The sequence below is a fragment of the Hippocampus bargibanti genome, linkage group LG02 (assembly GCF_051943395.1).
Source record: "Hippocampus bargibanti isolate YZ-2025 linkage group LG02, ASM5194339v1, whole genome shotgun sequence".
NCBI lineage: Eukaryota > Metazoa > Chordata > Actinopteri > Syngnathiformes > Syngnathidae > Hippocampus > Hippocampus bargibanti.
The window spans coordinates 18,575,145-18,594,042 of NC_142735.1; the positions used below are offsets into that span (position 1 = coordinate 18,575,145).

At 40.6% G+C, this 18,898-nt stretch overlaps 1 protein-coding gene across 5 annotated transcripts in view; it reads right to left on the bottom strand.

The window, feature by feature from the left end:
* Nucleotides 1–155: 155 nt before the first annotated feature.
* atp11c (ATPase phospholipid transporting 11C (ATP11C blood group)) overlaps nucleotides 156–18,898 on the bottom strand; it is a 45,510-nt gene continuing 26,767 nt past the window's right edge. The window contains exons 10-31 of one of the 5 annotated variants that reach the window (XM_088989797.1): nucleotides 18,771–18,852; nucleotides 18,531–18,681; nucleotides 17,992–18,189; nucleotides 17,329–17,499; nucleotides 16,082–16,278; nucleotides 15,911–15,982; nucleotides 15,733–15,806; nucleotides 15,535–15,638; nucleotides 15,248–15,429; nucleotides 14,603–14,869; nucleotides 14,081–14,255; nucleotides 13,786–13,888; nucleotides 13,555–13,700; nucleotides 13,424–13,483; nucleotides 12,551–12,678; nucleotides 11,895–12,030; nucleotides 11,750–11,815; nucleotides 11,547–11,650; nucleotides 11,315–11,471; nucleotides 7,998–8,106; nucleotides 6,617–6,648; nucleotides 156–2,588 (exon numbers count right to left, since the gene is read on the bottom strand). In XM_088989797.1, the coding sequence (XP_088845923.1) occupies nucleotides 8,002–8,106; nucleotides 11,315–11,471; nucleotides 11,547–11,650; nucleotides 11,750–11,815; nucleotides 11,895–12,030; nucleotides 12,551–12,678; nucleotides 13,424–13,483; nucleotides 13,555–13,700; nucleotides 13,786–13,888; nucleotides 14,081–14,255; nucleotides 14,603–14,869; nucleotides 15,248–15,429; nucleotides 15,535–15,638; nucleotides 15,733–15,806; nucleotides 15,911–15,982; nucleotides 16,082–16,278; nucleotides 17,329–17,499; nucleotides 17,992–18,189; nucleotides 18,531–18,681; nucleotides 18,771–18,852 (2,678 nt within the window). In that variant the 3' untranslated portion in view covers nucleotides 156–2,588; nucleotides 6,617–6,648; nucleotides 7,998–8,001. Of the gene's footprint in view, nucleotides 2,589–6,616; nucleotides 6,649–7,997; nucleotides 8,107–9,747; nucleotides 9,839–11,314; nucleotides 11,472–11,546; nucleotides 11,651–11,749; nucleotides 11,816–11,894; nucleotides 12,031–12,550; nucleotides 12,679–13,423; nucleotides 13,484–13,554; nucleotides 13,701–13,785; nucleotides 13,889–14,080; nucleotides 14,256–14,602; nucleotides 14,870–15,247; nucleotides 15,430–15,534; nucleotides 15,639–15,732; nucleotides 15,807–15,910; nucleotides 15,983–16,081; nucleotides 16,279–17,328; nucleotides 17,500–17,991; nucleotides 18,190–18,530; nucleotides 18,682–18,770; nucleotides 18,853–18,898 lie in introns of those variants that run through there. The other 4 variants (XM_088989798.1, XM_088989801.1, XM_088989800.1 and 1 more) reach the window with 4 other exon arrangements.

The window sequence follows — 18,898 nt, forward strand, 5'->3', positions numbered from 1 at the left end:
AAATGTTAGAAAGCCCTGCGCGACATTGAGACTGTAGACCGGGCGGGGCAATCACACGATTGATCCAGCTTAGTCTGACTGCTATCTCATTACTGTCCCGCGTCTGTTACGTGTGCTCAAATTACCACTCACACACGCACACAGAAACAAGAACATGATTTTTTTCTTTAAAGTGGTTTTTATTCGAGGAAAAAAAATCTTCAGAATTTAAATATATTTTCAATACATTCATCTTCGAGGTTTCAGAGGGTTTTAAGGCCAGCTAGCCAACAGCGCACAAAATGGCCATGTCCGGAACCTCTTGGTTTTTGGTACATTTTAATTTTATTACAAAATTGTGGCAAGAGAAAAGAGAAAAGTTAAAAACACTATGTTTCTGTGATTCATTTTCTTGCTTCGACTAGCAAAAGACCACCATGGTTTTAAGCACTGGGGAAAGGGGGGGCCATGCCTGACTGATACCACTTAAAGGTTGTAAAGTTTTATTATAACAAAGCAGGCTTGAGTTCTTTTGCCAGCACAGTAACTTATAAAGCTTGAAAGCATTTTTAGAAGAATACCAACACAGAATAACTGTCCATAATAAAACCCTTCAAAATAAAACATTTATCTGAGTAAAATGAGTTTAATAAATATGAAGCATTATACTCTCCTAAAAAAAAACAAATTGATGCTAGTGTATTGAGAAAAATAATTGGAGGGTTGAATGGAATGTATTGCGCAGTGTTTTATTTTATATACTGCTCAAAAAAATTAAAGGGAACATGTAAACAGCACAATGTAAATCCCAAGTGTTGTCTTTTTTTTGAGCAGTTGATAAACTAATAGCGGGCCACATCGTACACATTTTGGTGAACCTTTGACGTTTTCTTTAACAGTGCAGGACTGGTGAAAAAAAGTTAATAGGATTTCATGTGGAAAGTAACATTGATGCAAATCATGGAAGCACAAACTTGAGACATTGGGGTTAATCCATGCATCTCAATTTAAAGAGCAGCATGCCTGCTGTGTAATTGGAGTGCTGTCTTCTTTCTTTATTCATGGTTCCCCTCCCGAAATACAGTCGTGCCTTAAGATACAAGTCACCTGACCGATGTTTTGAATTAGGAGCCACTGCTTAGACTCAGGTGCATTATTTATCCTCTGGGAAGAATGACTCTTATTAATGTGCCTTACACACATTCTTAAACGGCTGGTACTGATTGAGTTTACCAACCAGTATTCACGGTGGAGTCCAGTCACTATTTCCTGCGAAAAGTGAGGGGCGGCCGCTACATAGCTGTGTCTGTATTATATTGACACCAGGTGGCAAAGTGATGCACACAAGGATCAGTTCAATAATCACTGAATTGAGGGGGGGAAAAGGGTAAAATTTGGATCATTTCCTTAGTTTAATTTTAATCATGACATTCCTGCATGTTTTATGAAATAAAATATTAGTGTAGGATTTATATGATGTTTTTTTTGGAAGGGCTGTATGGAAATGACATTCCAAATATTTCAAAAGTTTTGAGTTACATGCCTGGTCAAGAAACAAATTACACTTGTAAATCAAGGCATGTCTGTATGAGGGAAATCAGTCTAACTATATTATTAAGTAAATGCTCATAATAACAGGATGGCCAACTTTCAAGTAGTCGCACAGACATTTGAGGCTTTTATCGGGCCGAAACAGAATTTTGTGGACACACACAAAACAAAAACAATTACGATCGTCATAAACCTCCGTAACAGCCTTTATGCTTTTTTGGCTTTCAGCATCTAACATCCACACAGTAAAGCACATATATTATTACTCTGCTCTTAATTTGGACTTTTTAAATTAATCACATTCAACACAAAAACTTGGAGACGTGGCGATTAAGGTCACACTTTGAGCTTTGCCACACTGCCCATAAATCGCTAATCTATTCCTTAATCCCGCACACAGACACACATGCACATTTTTGGGAACTTGAGAGTGCATGAACAGGGGTCTCAGCAAACTCTCCAACTTGAGCGACAGGTTGACAGACCAATTGAATGAAAAAAAACTCCTCACAAAAAGAATGGAGTGTTATCCGTGCTGGAAAGAAGAAAAAGAACACACATTGGCCTTATCTTGTCATCTTTAAAGCGCTGCTTTACAAATCTTTTTTTTTGTGGTAATTTTTGCAATTATTATTTCACTTCCTCCTTTCCCCTGCCGTCGAGCGGTTTGAATGAGTGGTAACTTTAGGACTGCTTGTTAAAACACAGCAGTCAGAGCTTGGGACAAGGCAGCTGCATATGCATTTGTTTGTAGATAAAAGACTAAATATCTGAGTACAGTATATGACAAATCTTGCCCGACTCTGCAGCGTGCTGCTCCAGAGTCAGGCGTGGCCGGCATGTTGGGTATGTTAGGTTGTCAAAATTGGACAAAGGAGGACGGAGAGTTGAGGTTTTCTTTCCTCCCAAACCAGTCGGAAGTGCCGTTTTGCCTCCTCCCGCGGTGGTCACGCGTCTGACCTGATTGGAACGAAACCCTGAAATGTGGCCACCGCCGTTGCGCCTGTTCACTGGCGAGCCTTCAGTTGTTTGTAAGAGATGGGTGCCACAGCTGCGGCCTGAGGAATGGGGGGGGGGGACAAGATGGTAAATGTATGCTCCGTCAAAGAAGAAAGAGCACCCCAAAAATCAAAACTAAAGAAAAAGACAAAATTACACACAGTCATCGCGGAGAACTAACACAACAACCACAACCACAGAAAAATTTGGGAAGCAATTCTCTTGATTGAAGGAACTTTTGTGACACAAAGAGGCGGCAAAGTTGTTCACACTGTACATAAGTAGAAGTACAGATAAGTACAAACCACGCGTCTGGTTATAATGTACAAGTACTGAGTCAAATGCTTTATTCAACTCATTCACTGCCATGGGCCTTTAAATTTTTCAACTGGAATCCAACCCTTTACTGCCAAAGCATATTTTTCAAGTATGTTTTTGACAGGTAGGCAGGCATGGAAGAGGATTTTACTAATCTTCACTATGAAATTAAAGTTTGCAAAATTACCCTTATTCCTTCCTGTAAACCGAACCACAAACCGCTACCAGAACCCTAACGTAACCTTGAATCACCACCCCTAACTTTAACCCCCAACTGTCATCCCTAACCTACAACCCTACCCTAACCCCCTCAACATAATCCTAAAACTGACACTACCTAAACACGACTAAATCTAAACCTAGGTTCCAACCATAAACCCAAACCCCTAACCCTCACAGTAACCCTAACTCGAACACCCTAACCTTAACTGATAGAGAGTACAGAATAGAAATTATCATGTTTAAAAGTTTTATGATGCAGTTGTACGCTTCGTTGGCCGAACACAAGGTCCACAATGGAAGCACAGTAAATCTGGGGTAAATCTGAGGTGAAAAGACAAAGCCTGATAAACTGTCATCCTCAGTCAGGAGATCTGGCCTTTGGCGGAATTTAAGACTTGGTAAACTTCTTCACAGGGAGAGGTCATGAGCCAGGTTACAAATCTATCAGTTCATGGAAAGAAACCCTATAAATGTCTGTGTTCTATTGGATTATGGATGTTGGTGCTTGAGATGTCCAAGGGTGTGGTATTCAAATCAAGAAGTCTATGTTTTACTAATGTTTCACTTAAAGGACAACCAACATCACTTTTTTGTTTCCTAACTGACATCAGAAAAACGTTTTATAGCATCTAAAATACCCATACACGAAGTATGATATTTTTAGTCAAATGCAAAACACCAATAAAATGACTTAAAGTGTCCAAAAACTACTTCAAACTGAACCCGGAAGTGGCCAGTTTCAGAAGGTGCCGCCCCCTTCGTGGTGTCACGTCAAGACGTCTTGTCTTGCTCGAGAATCAAATCAATGGCTTCAGATTCGGAAAAGATGCTTTCTTGTTACTCATCCAGTTATGAATATGATTAAAATAGTTCTGAAGAGGAAAGCATACATGTTTGCAATCGATTAAAGAATTTATTCAGGTCATTATGAGGCATCTGGAGAGAAATGTAGTGACAAACTCTACTCACAGTACCCCAAAAAGGCAGAAGATGCCGACAAAGCTCCGAGGAAATTGTCTCCTGGGAAGTTTTGTCAGCGAATATCAAATAGAAGTCTTGGTGCAACACACAACGATTCACCATCGCATTATGTGTTTTCCTTCTAATTTCACCATCAACACGGATCAACATGAAGTTTTCAGACCAAACAAAGTACCGCAAAATGCATTGAGGTGATGAAAGGACTGCTGCAATGTGTCCTTTCTCGGTCAGGGGCATTCCTTCAATGACTTGACGTGAGGACTCGTCACCAACTCAAAAACAAGACTTCCTGAATATTAAGCGCGAGTCTTAAAACGTAAAATATAGCTATATGCGGTGGAATCTTTGTAAAATACGCTCAGTAGAAGCCATTTGAAGCCATTTTACAAATTATGGATGTAATGATATGAGCAAATTGTATTTGCATGGTCTACTAGTGATGCCTGGCTTTAGATCAAAGGAGCATGCGCGCTGCTGCAAGTCAGTCTGATGAGAGCCTACGAGAGCCACACATGTCAATTGCCTTCTCCCTCCAATCAACACAGCCGTCCTAATAAAGAACTTCAACTCTATCCAGAAGTTGTATCATTTACCGAACCCGCTTACACGAAGCAACACAATGGACACAACTTGTCCGGAGACGTCGGTTGTCCTTTCAGTTTGCATACAGTAAAGTCTCGTTATATCGATATTCTCGGGAGTCGGAAAAAATATAGGTATACAGTAAAGTCTCGTTATATCGATATTCAAGGGAGTCCGAAAAAATATCGATATAACCGGGACTATCGATATATCCGATCCTGCGCCGAACTGCATTAAACAAAAGCCGCCAAAAGAGGGCAGCCAAGCGCCATATAAGAAACGGAGCTGGCCATTAGCTCCCTTTTTTTTGGGAGATGTTCCCCCAATGTTGCCTCAAAATGGCACATATAATTCTTTAATGATTGTAAACATGTATGCTTTAATCTTCAGAACTACAGTGTATTTGAAACATATTCATAACTGGATGTGTAACAAGAAAGCATATTATCCGAATCTGAAGCCATTGTTTGGATTCACAAGCAATGCAAGACGTCTTGGCGTGAAGTCATTTTTATTTGCATTTGAATAAAAAGTGACATCGGCTGTCCTTTAATACACAGTATGGAATGTTAATAATTTTCAAAATCATCGCGCTTCAGCAGACAAAACAAGCCACATTGTTGCAAAAAACGATTGCATTCATATACAGTAGTGGGCATGTACATAACACAACAGGGAAACTGCAACGCTTACATCTTACTGTATTATGTATACAATTTAAAAAAGTCATCAATCTTCTTCTGCTTCCCATTTTTACCTTTTAACACAAACACTTCAATCTCGTCTGCTACACACGAGCTAGCGTCTGAAAATGAAAATGGCTCTGCTACACGGGTGCTAGGCACGTAACCAAGTCACCTGACCAAGTCGACCAATGGCGCGACTGATGGCGTGACACGTAACCAAGACACGTGACCAAGTTGACCAATGGCGCGACCGATGGCGTGTCACGTGACAAAGTCACACGGCCAAGTCGACCAATAGCGCGACCGATGGCGGCTCATGTGACCAAGTCGACCAATGGCTGAACGATGGCGGCTCACGTAACAAGACACGTGACCAAGTTGACCAATGGCGCGACGGATATATCGATATAAACAACAAAAATGGCCGGCGGGGGATGAAAAGGAGCACCGTAATAACCGGATTATCGTCATAACCGGGTATCGTACGAAACGGTACTAATTATACATAAAAAGACTAGAAATGTGCAAGGGAAATGAAAATAGTATCGTAATAAGCGGTACTATCGATATAACCGATATCGGTATAACGAGACTTTACTGTAACCGGACTATCGATATATCCGATCCTGCGGAATGTAAATTTTCTCCTTGCATTCATAGAAATAGTATCGTAATAAGCAGTACTATCGATATAACCGATATCGATATAACGAGACTTTACTGTACTCTCAATAAATAAATAAAGAGGGCTGGAGAAGTTGGGTGTCAGTCATGTCTGGCTACGTCCCCTGCCGGCAGTAAAAGGCAATCTTGCGGTGTTCGAGCCTTTGTTCAGTGTCTGAACAAACATTCTGATATTAATGTAACTCCAACATGAATCCTAAAACATCAAACCAAACACTACGCCTAAGAACTAAGCCCAACCATAACGCTAGGCCTAATACAAACCGAAGCACTTTGCATAATCCCGTTAAAAATAACTAACAATTCCTGACCCTAATCAAAAAAACCTAACCCTAAAAACAACCTTAATCAATAAACGCATACCTCTAAACCTAACCTCTAAGCATAACCCAAAAAAAAATCTTAACTGGTCAAAATTTGGTTGATTGAACCACATTGACCCTTGTGTTTTGTCATGGGTAGTGTGATAATTCTAAAATGGTAATTGTCCTTTACAAAAGTGGGCAACTTCTTCAAAAAGTGAAAATCTACTTAAGTACAGTCGAAGTGTTTGACTATGATTACTTCTCAGCACAGCAAACAGTGAATAGAACTCTTTTGTCTTTTTGCTTTACCTGGATGTGCACAGGAGGCCGTCCTCGGGCAGCTAGTTAGGGAACAGAAATGGGGGTTAAGCGCCTGATGCCATAGTTGAGAAGAACATTAAAAAAAAACAACTGGTCACACACACAGCTGTGACGAGAGAATAGGGTCCAAACAAGTACTCAATCATACATTCATAGTCGAAAAAAAAATCATAACAACTATGAACAAAACTGCTACAAGCTCCGTTGTTCACATTGCAAGGGAGAATAGGTGGAAATTTGCAGCTTCCGATGGAAGCGAGACATAGGATGTTGCTCATATAAATGTGCAAAAAACGTTGCCAAAAATACCACCCACTCCACAGTTAGGCAGCCATTTTAACCCGCTGCAATGTGAACATTTTGGACACTGAAAACCAAAGTGTTAAAGAGTAGTTAGTCACCGTAAAACCCCACTCATTAAAATGTGGTCATCACGGTTCTTTTCACAAGTGTTTTGATTAATCAGTTTTTTGGGGTATATACTTTTTGAAAATTTTATACTTGTTTTCTTATTTTGACTTGAGCAAAAAACAGTTACGCTTGTCAGACATAGTTTGAGATCATTTCATTTGTTCCTTCCATCTCAAAATATTCATATCTCAAAACATTTCCCCCAATCGAGCAGACTCCAAGTGCCATTCATCCATTTCACGCCCTGCCTCCCACAAAAAAAAAATATGCAACCTGTGAAGAAAATCCAAACAATGGCTCCTTAAGATGATTCACTCTTTTCTCAAGTTGTCCCAACAGATACAAATATCACCAAAATAAATAAAGAATACAATAGGGCTTTCAATTTTTGAATTGTGAAAAGAACCACAATGAGAACAGTAGCCACGAGTAATTTCTTAAAATCATGTGACATTTGCACCGTGCCCATCTCATGTATTCCGCCTGAGGTTGACACGAACAATGAAGTCATCGTTCCAACATGCACACATGACCACGCCACAGCACTTCAACAGCAAATACAGAATCACACTGACCGGTGTGCAAACCCAACAATGTTGGCATCATCATCACACTCGAGAAACAGGTAGATTTTTTTTTAAAGCGGGTGCTGAGGGGTGAGAGCGGGAGGGCATCACATGGGAGGCTGAAAAGAGCAATTTAGTCAAAAGGGATGATTTTAAAACCATTTGCATATGTCTTGTTGAATAATTTCAACTATTATTTTCATGAAATAATGCATCTCTTCAGCCAACCAATGTCAACTTTCACAACACAAAGCCACACACCATGTCTTGTTTGGGTTGGGTGCCTCGTAAGACTAAGTTAGGAGGCATGGCTGCGAATACATCAGCTGATCGGGATGTGAGTGGGGAACCAGTCTTAGATTGGCTTCAGAGGCCCAGGAGCGGACTGGTACCTGTTTAAATGACCGTATTGCACTCATCTGTCAAAGTTCTCATGAGCAGGGGCCTGGTTGACGACAGTGGAGATGGGACAACCCCCACATTCGACTCAACTGGATTCCTCTAGAAGGGTGAGGCAAGAGGACACCATTGACGTACTAGGCTGGCAAGCATATGAGGGGAAATTAGGACTGATTTCAGGATGACCTCGTATACCCATTTTTGAAATTTTATTTAGACAGTGTGTGTGTGTGTGTGTGTGTGTGTGTGTGTGTGTATATATATATATATATATATATATATATATATACACACACTAAAGTCTCGTTATAATGTAACCGGACTATCGATATATCCGATCCTGCGGCATGTAAATTTTCTCCTTGTGTTGATAGAAATAGTATCATAATAAGCAGTACTATCGATATAACCGATATCAATATAACGAGACTTTACTGTGTGTATATATATATATCTCTCTCTATCTCACGGAGGGTGAGATATTATATATATATATATATATATATATATATATATATATATATATATATATATATATATATATATATATATATATATATATATATATATATATATATATATATATATATATATATCACAAAAGCCAAAATGAAGCGCTTGCACAAGTTGAAATCAGTTAACACGCCATCCTGATCGGCACTTCTAAACTAAATATATAATGAAATTAATTTTTCGTGAGTGCGATGAGAGAATTTCAGCACATGTGTGAGAAAATTATTATTTTTGCTGCATTTCTGTGAATGACAGTATTTGTGATCATTTCACAAATGTATTAGCGAGGAAAAAAAATCTGTAGCATACAAGAGCGTCTTTGTAGAATGGGACTTTCTACTAGCATACGTATGAGCATTCCACCTGTGAATGTGAGCTCCAAATAATTGGTTTGGTCGTGAAGGGAAGCCTTTCTGTAATTGGTATTAAGAGATGATCCTGAAACACGTCCCTCATGGCCCCTCAGACAAGCACAGGCAGAAACACAGACACAGACATTGTCTCCTTCGATCTTATGATTGCTGTCAGACACAAGTGGTTGAAAAAATACACAAAAAGATGGCACAGTGAGACACGTGATCATGGGGGGATGCCCTTTTTCAACAAGGAGCCAGGGTAGTAAATAAAGTAACAGTTCCTAAATTGCTTACCTTAGTTCAAGATCACACTTTTCACTGGAGCAACTAAGACTTTGGGCATGATATTGAATATTACAGTTCCGGCCTCGATTATACCGGGAGTGGGAACATTTTCAACATAGAAGTATAAAAATGATGATGTATGACTTTTTAAGAGGACACAAACATACACACGCATCAACACTCAGACTGCCGTGGCCAGAAGGGGAATTGCAGTGCACGTGCTTTAGGCAGTTGCCAAATAGAGCCTCGTGCAAACTTGGATGCTCAGGCGTGCTGAACTGATCCCACTGCGCTGAACATGTGGCAGCAGCAAACACAGCTGAGAGGACACAAACGGCTGACTGACACAACCGCAAGTATGATAATGAAAGACTCGACTGGCGGGATGTTTTTTTTCCTTGTTGACTCTTCAGTCATCTTCCGCACTGCTCCTTCAACATCAAGTACCGAAAACAAAGTTTGAACTTGCTGGCTGATTAAATACACCAGTTTCCTCTTGGAGGGCGAGAAAGATGACGACAGTGGGGAAAGGGAATGAAAAATACAATACAGAAAGAGCAGGCAGATTTAAACGGTAAGAGAAAGAGACCTCAGTCACTCCAAGCGAAGCTGTGAGTGCTCGCGGTCTGCGACAACATGAAGATAGTAGAAGTCCCCGAGGAAGGTAGGCGACGCTTCATCTTTCAGGAGAACGGGGTGGGGCGGGGTCCACAGTGGAAGCGAGAGGACGGAAAGTGAAGCAGAGTAGATAGAAAGTGTTAAGTGTGAATAGCAGTTTAAATGGAGTAAATCGGGACCAAGAAATATTAATCGGTCAGAGCCTACATTAGAAATCGAATGTTATACGGTACACTGTCTATGCTCACAAGCAATTTTATTTCATAATATATTATAATTATATAATAATAATATTATGATATTATAATATTATATTATAATATAATATTACAATGTCTTTTCGTCAATAGATGCTTCAGCTTCGTGTGTGCTTTCAACATTGAGCTTGTAGTAGACGTGCAAATTCCACCATGACGTCCCTGATCCACTGCTGAAATGGATGCTTTGATTCTCTCCTCTTTCATCTCGAACTGCTTCATGTCATCACAAAGAGGGTACAGTAAGGCCTGAAGAATGAATGACTCTCTGTGTCTTTGTGTTGTCATATTATTTGTTATTTTTGTTTTTCCCAAGATGGCGGTGTGTGAACACGCAGAGTACCCATTTAATCTTTGTGTTTTATATACATACAGGCATGTATTTCATGTTGTTGGCGTTTTCATGTTTATTATGTTTGTTAAAGTCATTATAAGTGCCTTGCATGCTGGGTCCGAGAGGACAGTAATTTCATATGCGCTGTATGTCATGCATATTAGCATATTTGACAATAAAGCTGACTTTGACTTTTGACTTTGACATACCTGCACAAGTGTAATTATTTTGAGTTATATAGTTATTTTTCAGTAAAGGAAATGTCAATAATCAATGCAGGAATAACAAAATTGGGGACGATTTTTTTTTGAGTGGGTTAGGTCTGACAACTGTTCAACTCATTTTTTGGTGTGGAATACAAAATTGATCTCGGTTTTTCTCTGGAACGTCAAATTTTGTGGGGTTTCTTTTTTTCCTCAAACAACATGAAATACACGTATGTATGTATATAAAACACAAAGATGAAATGGGTACTCTTTGAAAGCAATTACTAAATGTAAGGTTCACAAAAAGAATAGCTATTATATCATGATGTGCTTGTTTTACGTTGTGTGGAAAGTGTCCTTTTCTATTTGAATAGAAAAGATTTCTTCTTTTATGTGAAACAGGTTAAAAAACACATAAACGGAAGTGCTTTTAAATCTTCTGCCTGTCATTACAGGTAGTTGACACAGATATACAAAAAAGATAAAGTAATTGTCTTAAATTAATAAAATATATTTTTAGACCATATAAGTGCGAATGGAATCTGTATCTAATTTTGTGTCCTCTTCGAATTTCTTTACATTTCTTTAAATAACCAGTCGGGAAGACAAGCATGTCAACATACAACATTGTGTGGTTAAATCCAACAGTCGGAGAACAGTGAAAGTGAGCAGCTTTAGTCATTAAAAAAGGGGGGGGAGGGGTGTTTGCTTGTATATGCAGTACATGTTCGCAAGTGTTACCTGCTGAGTAAATGGGTTGAAGGGCTTGCGGAAGACTGCCAGAAGGATCTCTGGCAGAAGGCTGAGCACGATCAGCACGAGGATGACCAACCAGGCTGACAATGAACTGAGCATGGTGGCAAACACAAAATACATACGCTGCTGCCTCAGGAATGGCCTGCAAGAAGGCAGAAGACACAAATATTGACAAATGGCTGTGAGACACAGCGAGGCAAATCATCTGTTTACTTACCAAATAATTCCGCCCCAGAAAAAGCTGAAAAGCACATAAAACGCAAGAGAGCCCCATATTGCAAAATGATTGATCCATGTCCAGTGCCGTGTGTCCAGAGCGAGCTGAGGGCAAGACCGGAGACAAAACAAAAAGAGGAACTAAGTTAGCACTTTCCTGCTAAACATGTTCGGTGTATGCTATTCATCACGGCAATGATTCACCTTTAGTGTGACAGTGAAGACGAGGACAGTGAATACGATTGTGCCATATGACCAGTTCCCATAAACCTGGATGCAAAGATAAACCAAGCGTTTGATCTCAGAATCACAGAGTACATCAATTAGATCAGGGGAGCCAAAAACAAACCTGGCCGTCATCTTGCAGGGCCGAATTCTGAAACAAACATCGCACACCGAAGAAGAAGACCAAACCGTGAAAGACCCCCAGTAACGTCCAGTAGAGGAAGGGCCTCCATCGCAACATGGCATTCTTGCGAATTTCTCTTAACGTGGCCGAAACAAAATCACCATTAACAATTCACTCAAATGATAATGGCGACATTTTATATATTCCTTGCTTGGATACACTTGTAACGCATTAACAGATACATATTAGCTCACAATGCAGCATGGTCCAATTAGAGTAAAACTAGCCTCTGTAAAATTAAATATACAGTATAACCAGGGGTCTCCAAAGTCGGTCCTCTAGGGCGCTGTCTTGCCTGTTTTCCAGCTCTCCGAGGAGCAACACACCTGATTCAAATGATCAGCTTATCGGGCAGCTCTGAAGCAGCATCAAAATGGTCCAGAGGATTTGAATCAGGTGCGTTGCTCCTGGGAGAGCTGGAAAACAGGCAGGACAGTGGCCCTCGAGAACCGACTTTGGAGACCCCTGGTGTAGACCAATCAGACTAGTGCAAGTGAAATGTTTGCAAGTGCAAATGCCAGGACACAGCAAATAATGATTAGCAATAAAAACACTCACTTGTCATATGTGGATAGACAAAGTTTCGGGGAGCTAACCTGTAGAGAGGAGCATTGCTCAACAGAGCCTGGATGCTGATGTGTTGCTCCAAGAGGCTGTAAGCCAGGATGGGCATAGAGGTGAAGCAGATGTTGTACATCGTCAGATAGGCTGCATCATAGAGGGGCTGAGGAGGGGGTGAATGCGGAAAGAGGTTGGGAAGGGGCAACCAGGGGTTAATATCACGGAGTAGACAAAAATGGCACACATACGCACATCAAACTTAAACACAAAGGCTAATTCATTGGTCAACGTTATGACTCCACAGCGATGTACAACCGTGAAGGCAACTCACCATTCGTGCGATTTTCAGTTGAGGAAGCTTAGCCATTTACTGAATGAAACTACATACCTTGTCAAATTAATTGATTACAATTATTTTTCTGAGAACATACTGTTTGAAGCATCATAAATGACAAGATTGCACCACTTTATCCATTGCTGTCATCTTGGTCTTCTGTCAAAATGTGAAAAGGTATGATGAGGATAATTGTTTAAACACCAGGTCAACTTGAATCAGGACATTGATTGGACGCTTCATGATTCAAATGCAACTTGTGAGAAAAGTGCTGAATCGTGTTGGACGTGTGCATTCAAAAGCTTAGAGTATGGTCCCATGAAGGTTTGAATGCATTTTAGGCTCATTCTGAAATTTCACCTGAAATATAAATATCTCGAACTTTAAGAGTTGATACTGTGACAATGTTTATAGGCCAGATGGTTCTACAATGCTAATATGGTGGATGCAATCACACATCTGAGGGTAAGAACAAAGGGTCAAGGTTGGGGAAAATTGGGTTGGAGTGAGCTTTTGAGCCACTTTAGGGGATGACTACATTTTTAAACCTTGAAAGATATCATTGCATAGTCACCTGCTGGGAATGGCCGCAGAAGAACTGGTACAAAAACTGAGGTAAGATGAAGCACAGGTTCTGTGGGAAATTGGGATAATCTCAATAGTGTGCTCTATGTATGGTGAAAATCAAGCATTTTGCTCTGCTACCTTATAGAAGAAATACTGCACCAAATGCGCAATGCGAACATAGTACAGATGCCCGTGGGCCAGCAACAGTTTCTTCAGGTGCTTGAGTTTGGGGATGGCATAGTCACTGTTCCTCACCGCCTGTCGTCCCTCTTTACCCTTGATTCCTTAAATATCAAGACAGAATCATTAGACAAAGACTTGCTATTTGTGGTACGTTGAGTTATTTATCACATATTGCAAATTTCTCACCAATGCCAACATGAGCTTCCAAAATCATGCTGACGTCATTGGCACCGTCACCAATGGAGAGGGTTATCGGGCTGCCTTTAGAGTTCTTCACCAGTTTTACAATCTGAAGAGAAGAATGAGGCACCAAATGAGAAATGGTAAAGGGGTTGAATTCTGTTTATAAGTATTTTATAACCTTTTTTTTTGTTGTTATGGCAGCAGAGCGAAATAGTTATACAGAATTAGTGGCTCTTCGTCTAATGTGTCGTGCGATTGACCGATATTGAGAATGAACAAATGAAAATATTTGTCTGACCTGGGCTTTTTGTAATGGAGCCATCCGGCAGCACAGCACAGCGGTGCAGTTTTGACAAATCTGCAGAAAGAGGGTCCTGTAGTGGCTGGAGTTGGAATCGGTGGAGTTGAGCACCATGGATAGAGTGGCTCCATCAATAATAAAACCGTATTCGTGACTGGTAACCGACCAGTTCCTGTTTGAAGAAAACAGGAAGGAGTTAAGGTCTAGTGTACTCAGCCCACATTTGGGTAAAGTATTTTACAACTGTCTCCTCAAAGTAACTTCAACACAGTGATATCTAAACCAATGACAACAAATGTGAGCATACAACTACGTGAAAATGTGCAGTCTCTCCATTGTCTGTGTTACTAGTTGGTGTTTTCAGGGGCCCAGGTGTAAATGTGGATTAAGGTGTGTTACATTTTGTGTTGTGTGAAGCAGTACAATCTTCAGTGTTGTCCCATATGAGACATTTACAAAACAATGAGTGGTATGCTAATTTTTTGAGGTACTGTACATGAGAGAAGTTGAGACACCAACCCGCTGATGCCATTTTCTGCAGATGGCGCATCTTGCACCGCCTTCTTGTGATACTCAAGTAAGAGCTCGTGCAGTCGTTCCTCACGCTTACGACCTCCTTCTTCAAGAGTGCGCACCGTGAGCTCCAACAGCACAGTGGTCATTTGAAACAAGCGGCAGGCAAAACAGGTAGACTTTGCCGTCTCCATTTTGTCTCCCGTAAGGACCCAAATCTTAATGCCGGCCCCCTGCAGAGCCTCCATTGTTTCTGCGGCCTCCTCTTGAAGTCTGCAAAGGAAGAATTTTGCTTCATTAACAAAACTACCAAGACTATAAAATGCCTGTTATTAATTTATTTCACTGTTAAATAACAGTATGCTGTGAGTAAAGTACAGAAAAAAGGAACAGTTTGGAAATTCGCATGAAAGCGTTTATGGAAGGAACAATTAAGTTCACATGTAAAGACAGTGCTACATTTCAAGTTAATAGTGTCACCGAATACCACAATACTGTATGCCCTTATAGTAATTGTGCCAGTACACCATATGAACACCAGATGGCAGTATCATCTAACAAGACCACATCGAGGTGACAATGTCCAGAGGGAGATAACGCGAAACATAGTACCTTCACGATGTCAAAGGTTCACACACAAAAAGCACCCACCGATCTTCAACAGCAGTCGCCCCGATGAGATTCATGCCCGTCTCCACCTCGTTATAAACAGCCATGAGCTTTTCCTCTCTGTCCTGCAGAGCCAGCCTGGCTTCCCTCAGGCCCGCGTCCACACGGGCATACTCTTCAGTGCCAAGTAGTTTGTAAGCCACACACAGTGTTCTGTAGCCCTCCTGCATCAACAACAACAAAAACAAACACACCCTGTTCAGAGATACCTTGTATATATCTATTGTGAAATGTTTAGAGCGATAAGCAAGGACGTGTTATCCAGCCACCTTTGCATTCCGCTCCACGTGCACACGTATCGGTTCCACTTCCTCCTGTCTGACGCGAGGAAAAATGGAGGAGTCTGCTCCCTTGCAGAAGAGCACAATATCACCTGTGAGACATTGATAAAAACAAGAGCAACATGTTCAAAAATTGCTACATTGTGGAAAATAAATATAATTCAAAACAAAATGTTTCTCATTCACCTGATTTGCATTTGACAATTACACTCATTCGTCTTCTCACCGGGTCAAAATTCAACACATGGAGAAGGTCATAACTGAAAACAGAAAAAAAATCAATGCTCCCCATGAGTGTAATATGAAGAAATGTATTATTATTATTATTAGTCGTAGTAGTATTTAATTCATTGAACCAACTTACACTTCAATGTCACGAGTCCTATTAAGGATTTTCATGGCTTTACTTTCCAGACCCAGAAATGTGAAGCCATATCTGCAGATGGAGACAAACCGCCATAACTTTCAATATGATCAGTGAAAAAATGATTGAATGAATTAATTAATTAAACAAATCCAGCAGCCCGCCCCTTACTTCATGGCACCCTTGACCAGAGCCACCTCATCAGGGGAGGACGCTATGAAGCCCTTCTCATCCATAGGGACACCCAGTACAATGGCATCCACCAGGTCGGCCATCCTGCCGTCTTGGATCTGTCTCGGCTCTGGTGACTCTTTCACCTGGACCGTGTGGCAAAGACAAAGGGCGCGCAGAAACAGCTCCTCACGTTCCTAGCAACACATTCATATTAAATAATTATGATCCCTCCATTTTTCAAACTGCTTATCCTCGCTTGCGTATTATTTTGGGCAAAACTTTCTGCATTTCCGATGTATTTCTGATGAACACAGGCCGCAGTATAAGGCTCCATTTAAGTGCAGTTTTATGCCACAGCAAATTAAAACGCAAGGGAAAAAATTTAAAGTCAATTGAGATATATATATTTCCAAATGCATTTTACATGACATTAGTTGAAACTTGAAAATATTGAGAACTATAAAACGAGATGTGGGGATCCATCGTTAAACTGATGCTTTCCTTTTTGGAAGTGGCCGGGGGGTTGTGATGTCACAACCTTCGTGCCTATGTTCACATCAGCAGTTATCTAATACAATTGTGGCAGGAAGATAATCAGATAGCTCTGCCTTAATGTTACTGACTGGTATGGCTCCCTTAGTGTGCCTCATTGTAAGTCAGGTTTCTGTACACGTCTAGGAGAGAAGGTGGAAAATTGCAGTTTAAAAAAAGGTTTTGATTTAAATGCCAATGTAACATTGGGACCAGGGCTTTGCACAGGGTTGGCTGCTTTAGAGCACCCCGTTGTGATGTCAAAAGGTTCCTCTGCGAGGTGGTGGGTTATATTTCAGTCACGGGAGGCTTTAAGCAGATACATGACCACAGCTTCGACACGCCGTACTGCAAAGGCACAAAAAAGATGTGAGATGAAGTAGCATCATCCATTTTGAGAAGTATTTGATTAATAGACTCATTAAAATCATTTTCACTTTATAGTGATTTCATTTTCACACTACACTACTGCTTCTACTTAAGCTCCAAATGTTATCATACCACGGTCCATAAAGTGTTTTCCGGCTCTTGTGCCACAAGCACTTGAGCGCTGAACACATTTGCTGACATGACAAGTAGACTGTATGTGGGTGACCTGTGAAAGGCCTTCTGAGGCACAGAGTGATATCGCAGCTATATGTTGCTGCATAGATGGATTTTTTTCTCCTATTTTTCTGTGTATAACAGATGGGTCGAGGCCACCTAACACCTACGCTGTCAGCTTTTTTCTTCAGACTGGTCACGGGCCCATCTGTGACACAAAATACGTCTACTTGAGTGTCCACATCTCGGTGCTTGTACTGGAATCCATCGATGCAGCACTCAATGAACTCCATGTTATTCTGAGTGAGGGTCCCCGTCTTGTCTGTGAAGACATACTCCACCTTGGAAAGAAAAAAAATATCCGCATTGTCAAAGTCACTTAAAACGAGCTGTCAATTTCAAAAAGCCAGACCGAGTGAGAAAGTAATACTGCATTGATCATTAACCTTGCACACAGCATTAACTTTGCATCTCTGTCATCTCAATCACCGGACAAATCTAAATGTCAATGGCAACTGACGGTAATTAAATATGCCATCAAACTAAATTAGTCAAAATGACACCAACTGCTGGGGGTTACTTATTAGCATTTAAAAGTACATCTGTTGTAATTAGACTGGCGATCGCATTCTGTCAGGTCATTTTTCATCATTTTATAGAAGAAGTTAATCTTACTTTATGGGCCTCTTATCTAGTTACACCTGCACAATCTATGCACTGTATCTAACATTTTGCCTTATATAATAAATGAAAATAGAAGACGCACACACTACTGGGATACTATAGCCCAAAGTGTATGGAATCTAAGATAAATATTATCTGTAAATACAGACCTGTCCCAGTTCCTCATTGAGGTCGGAGGTGTTGACGAGCGCACCCTCTTTGATTTCAGGGTCAAAAAAGTCCTTGTCCCAGGTGATGAAAAAGGACCCCAAAAACTTTTGCATCTCAACCGTTACGTACATGGACACGGGAATGATGAAGTTGAAGAGCACCATGAATGAGAGGAAGTCGGTGAACATGTTTAGATACTGGTGAGAGAAAATAAGACATAATAAATTTGACTTTCATGTTACTGTAATGTTGTGGTAATAAACCACATTTTTTAGACTGAATTGTTAAGTTGATTGCCGCAGAGGGTTAATAGTCAACGAAACGGGCAATTTCATAGTGTCAGTCTGCAATGCACTTTTCACACTGCATAATTTTATTAAAGGAGATCAGTAAAGGCTGAAGCTTGTAAAACAAAATTAAAAATATGGTGCAAGAAGCTGTTGCCTTAGACATTACAACACTTTGTGTATGCCACATACAACGTAAAGTGCTGCTCTTACGCCGGGTAGGCCTGTCTTGCATCTCAAAGTATACTCACCCGATTAGTGTCCTTCTCTTTTTGGGTTTTCTCATTATACCAAGGCTCATCTTGTCCGGGCGTGCTTTGCCATACATACTTGAGTGTTGTGCAGACTAGAGCCTTGCTCACCAAAATGCAAAGGTACACCAAAAGGAAGGCATTGATTGACCTGAGAGTGAAAATATGAAAATGTGCGGGTTACCTAAAAGCCTGGCATCACACATGGACAAACATACTGGCACCTTGGTGTGGACTTACTTTTCCACAGCGGAGCGCTTCTGAGACTTGCCCTGGTAATTGAGAGCCATTTTGGTCTCCATTCCAGTGTAAATGGCAACACCTTAAATAACACAATAACACGTTTTGTTACTTTTGGGAGTAAAACA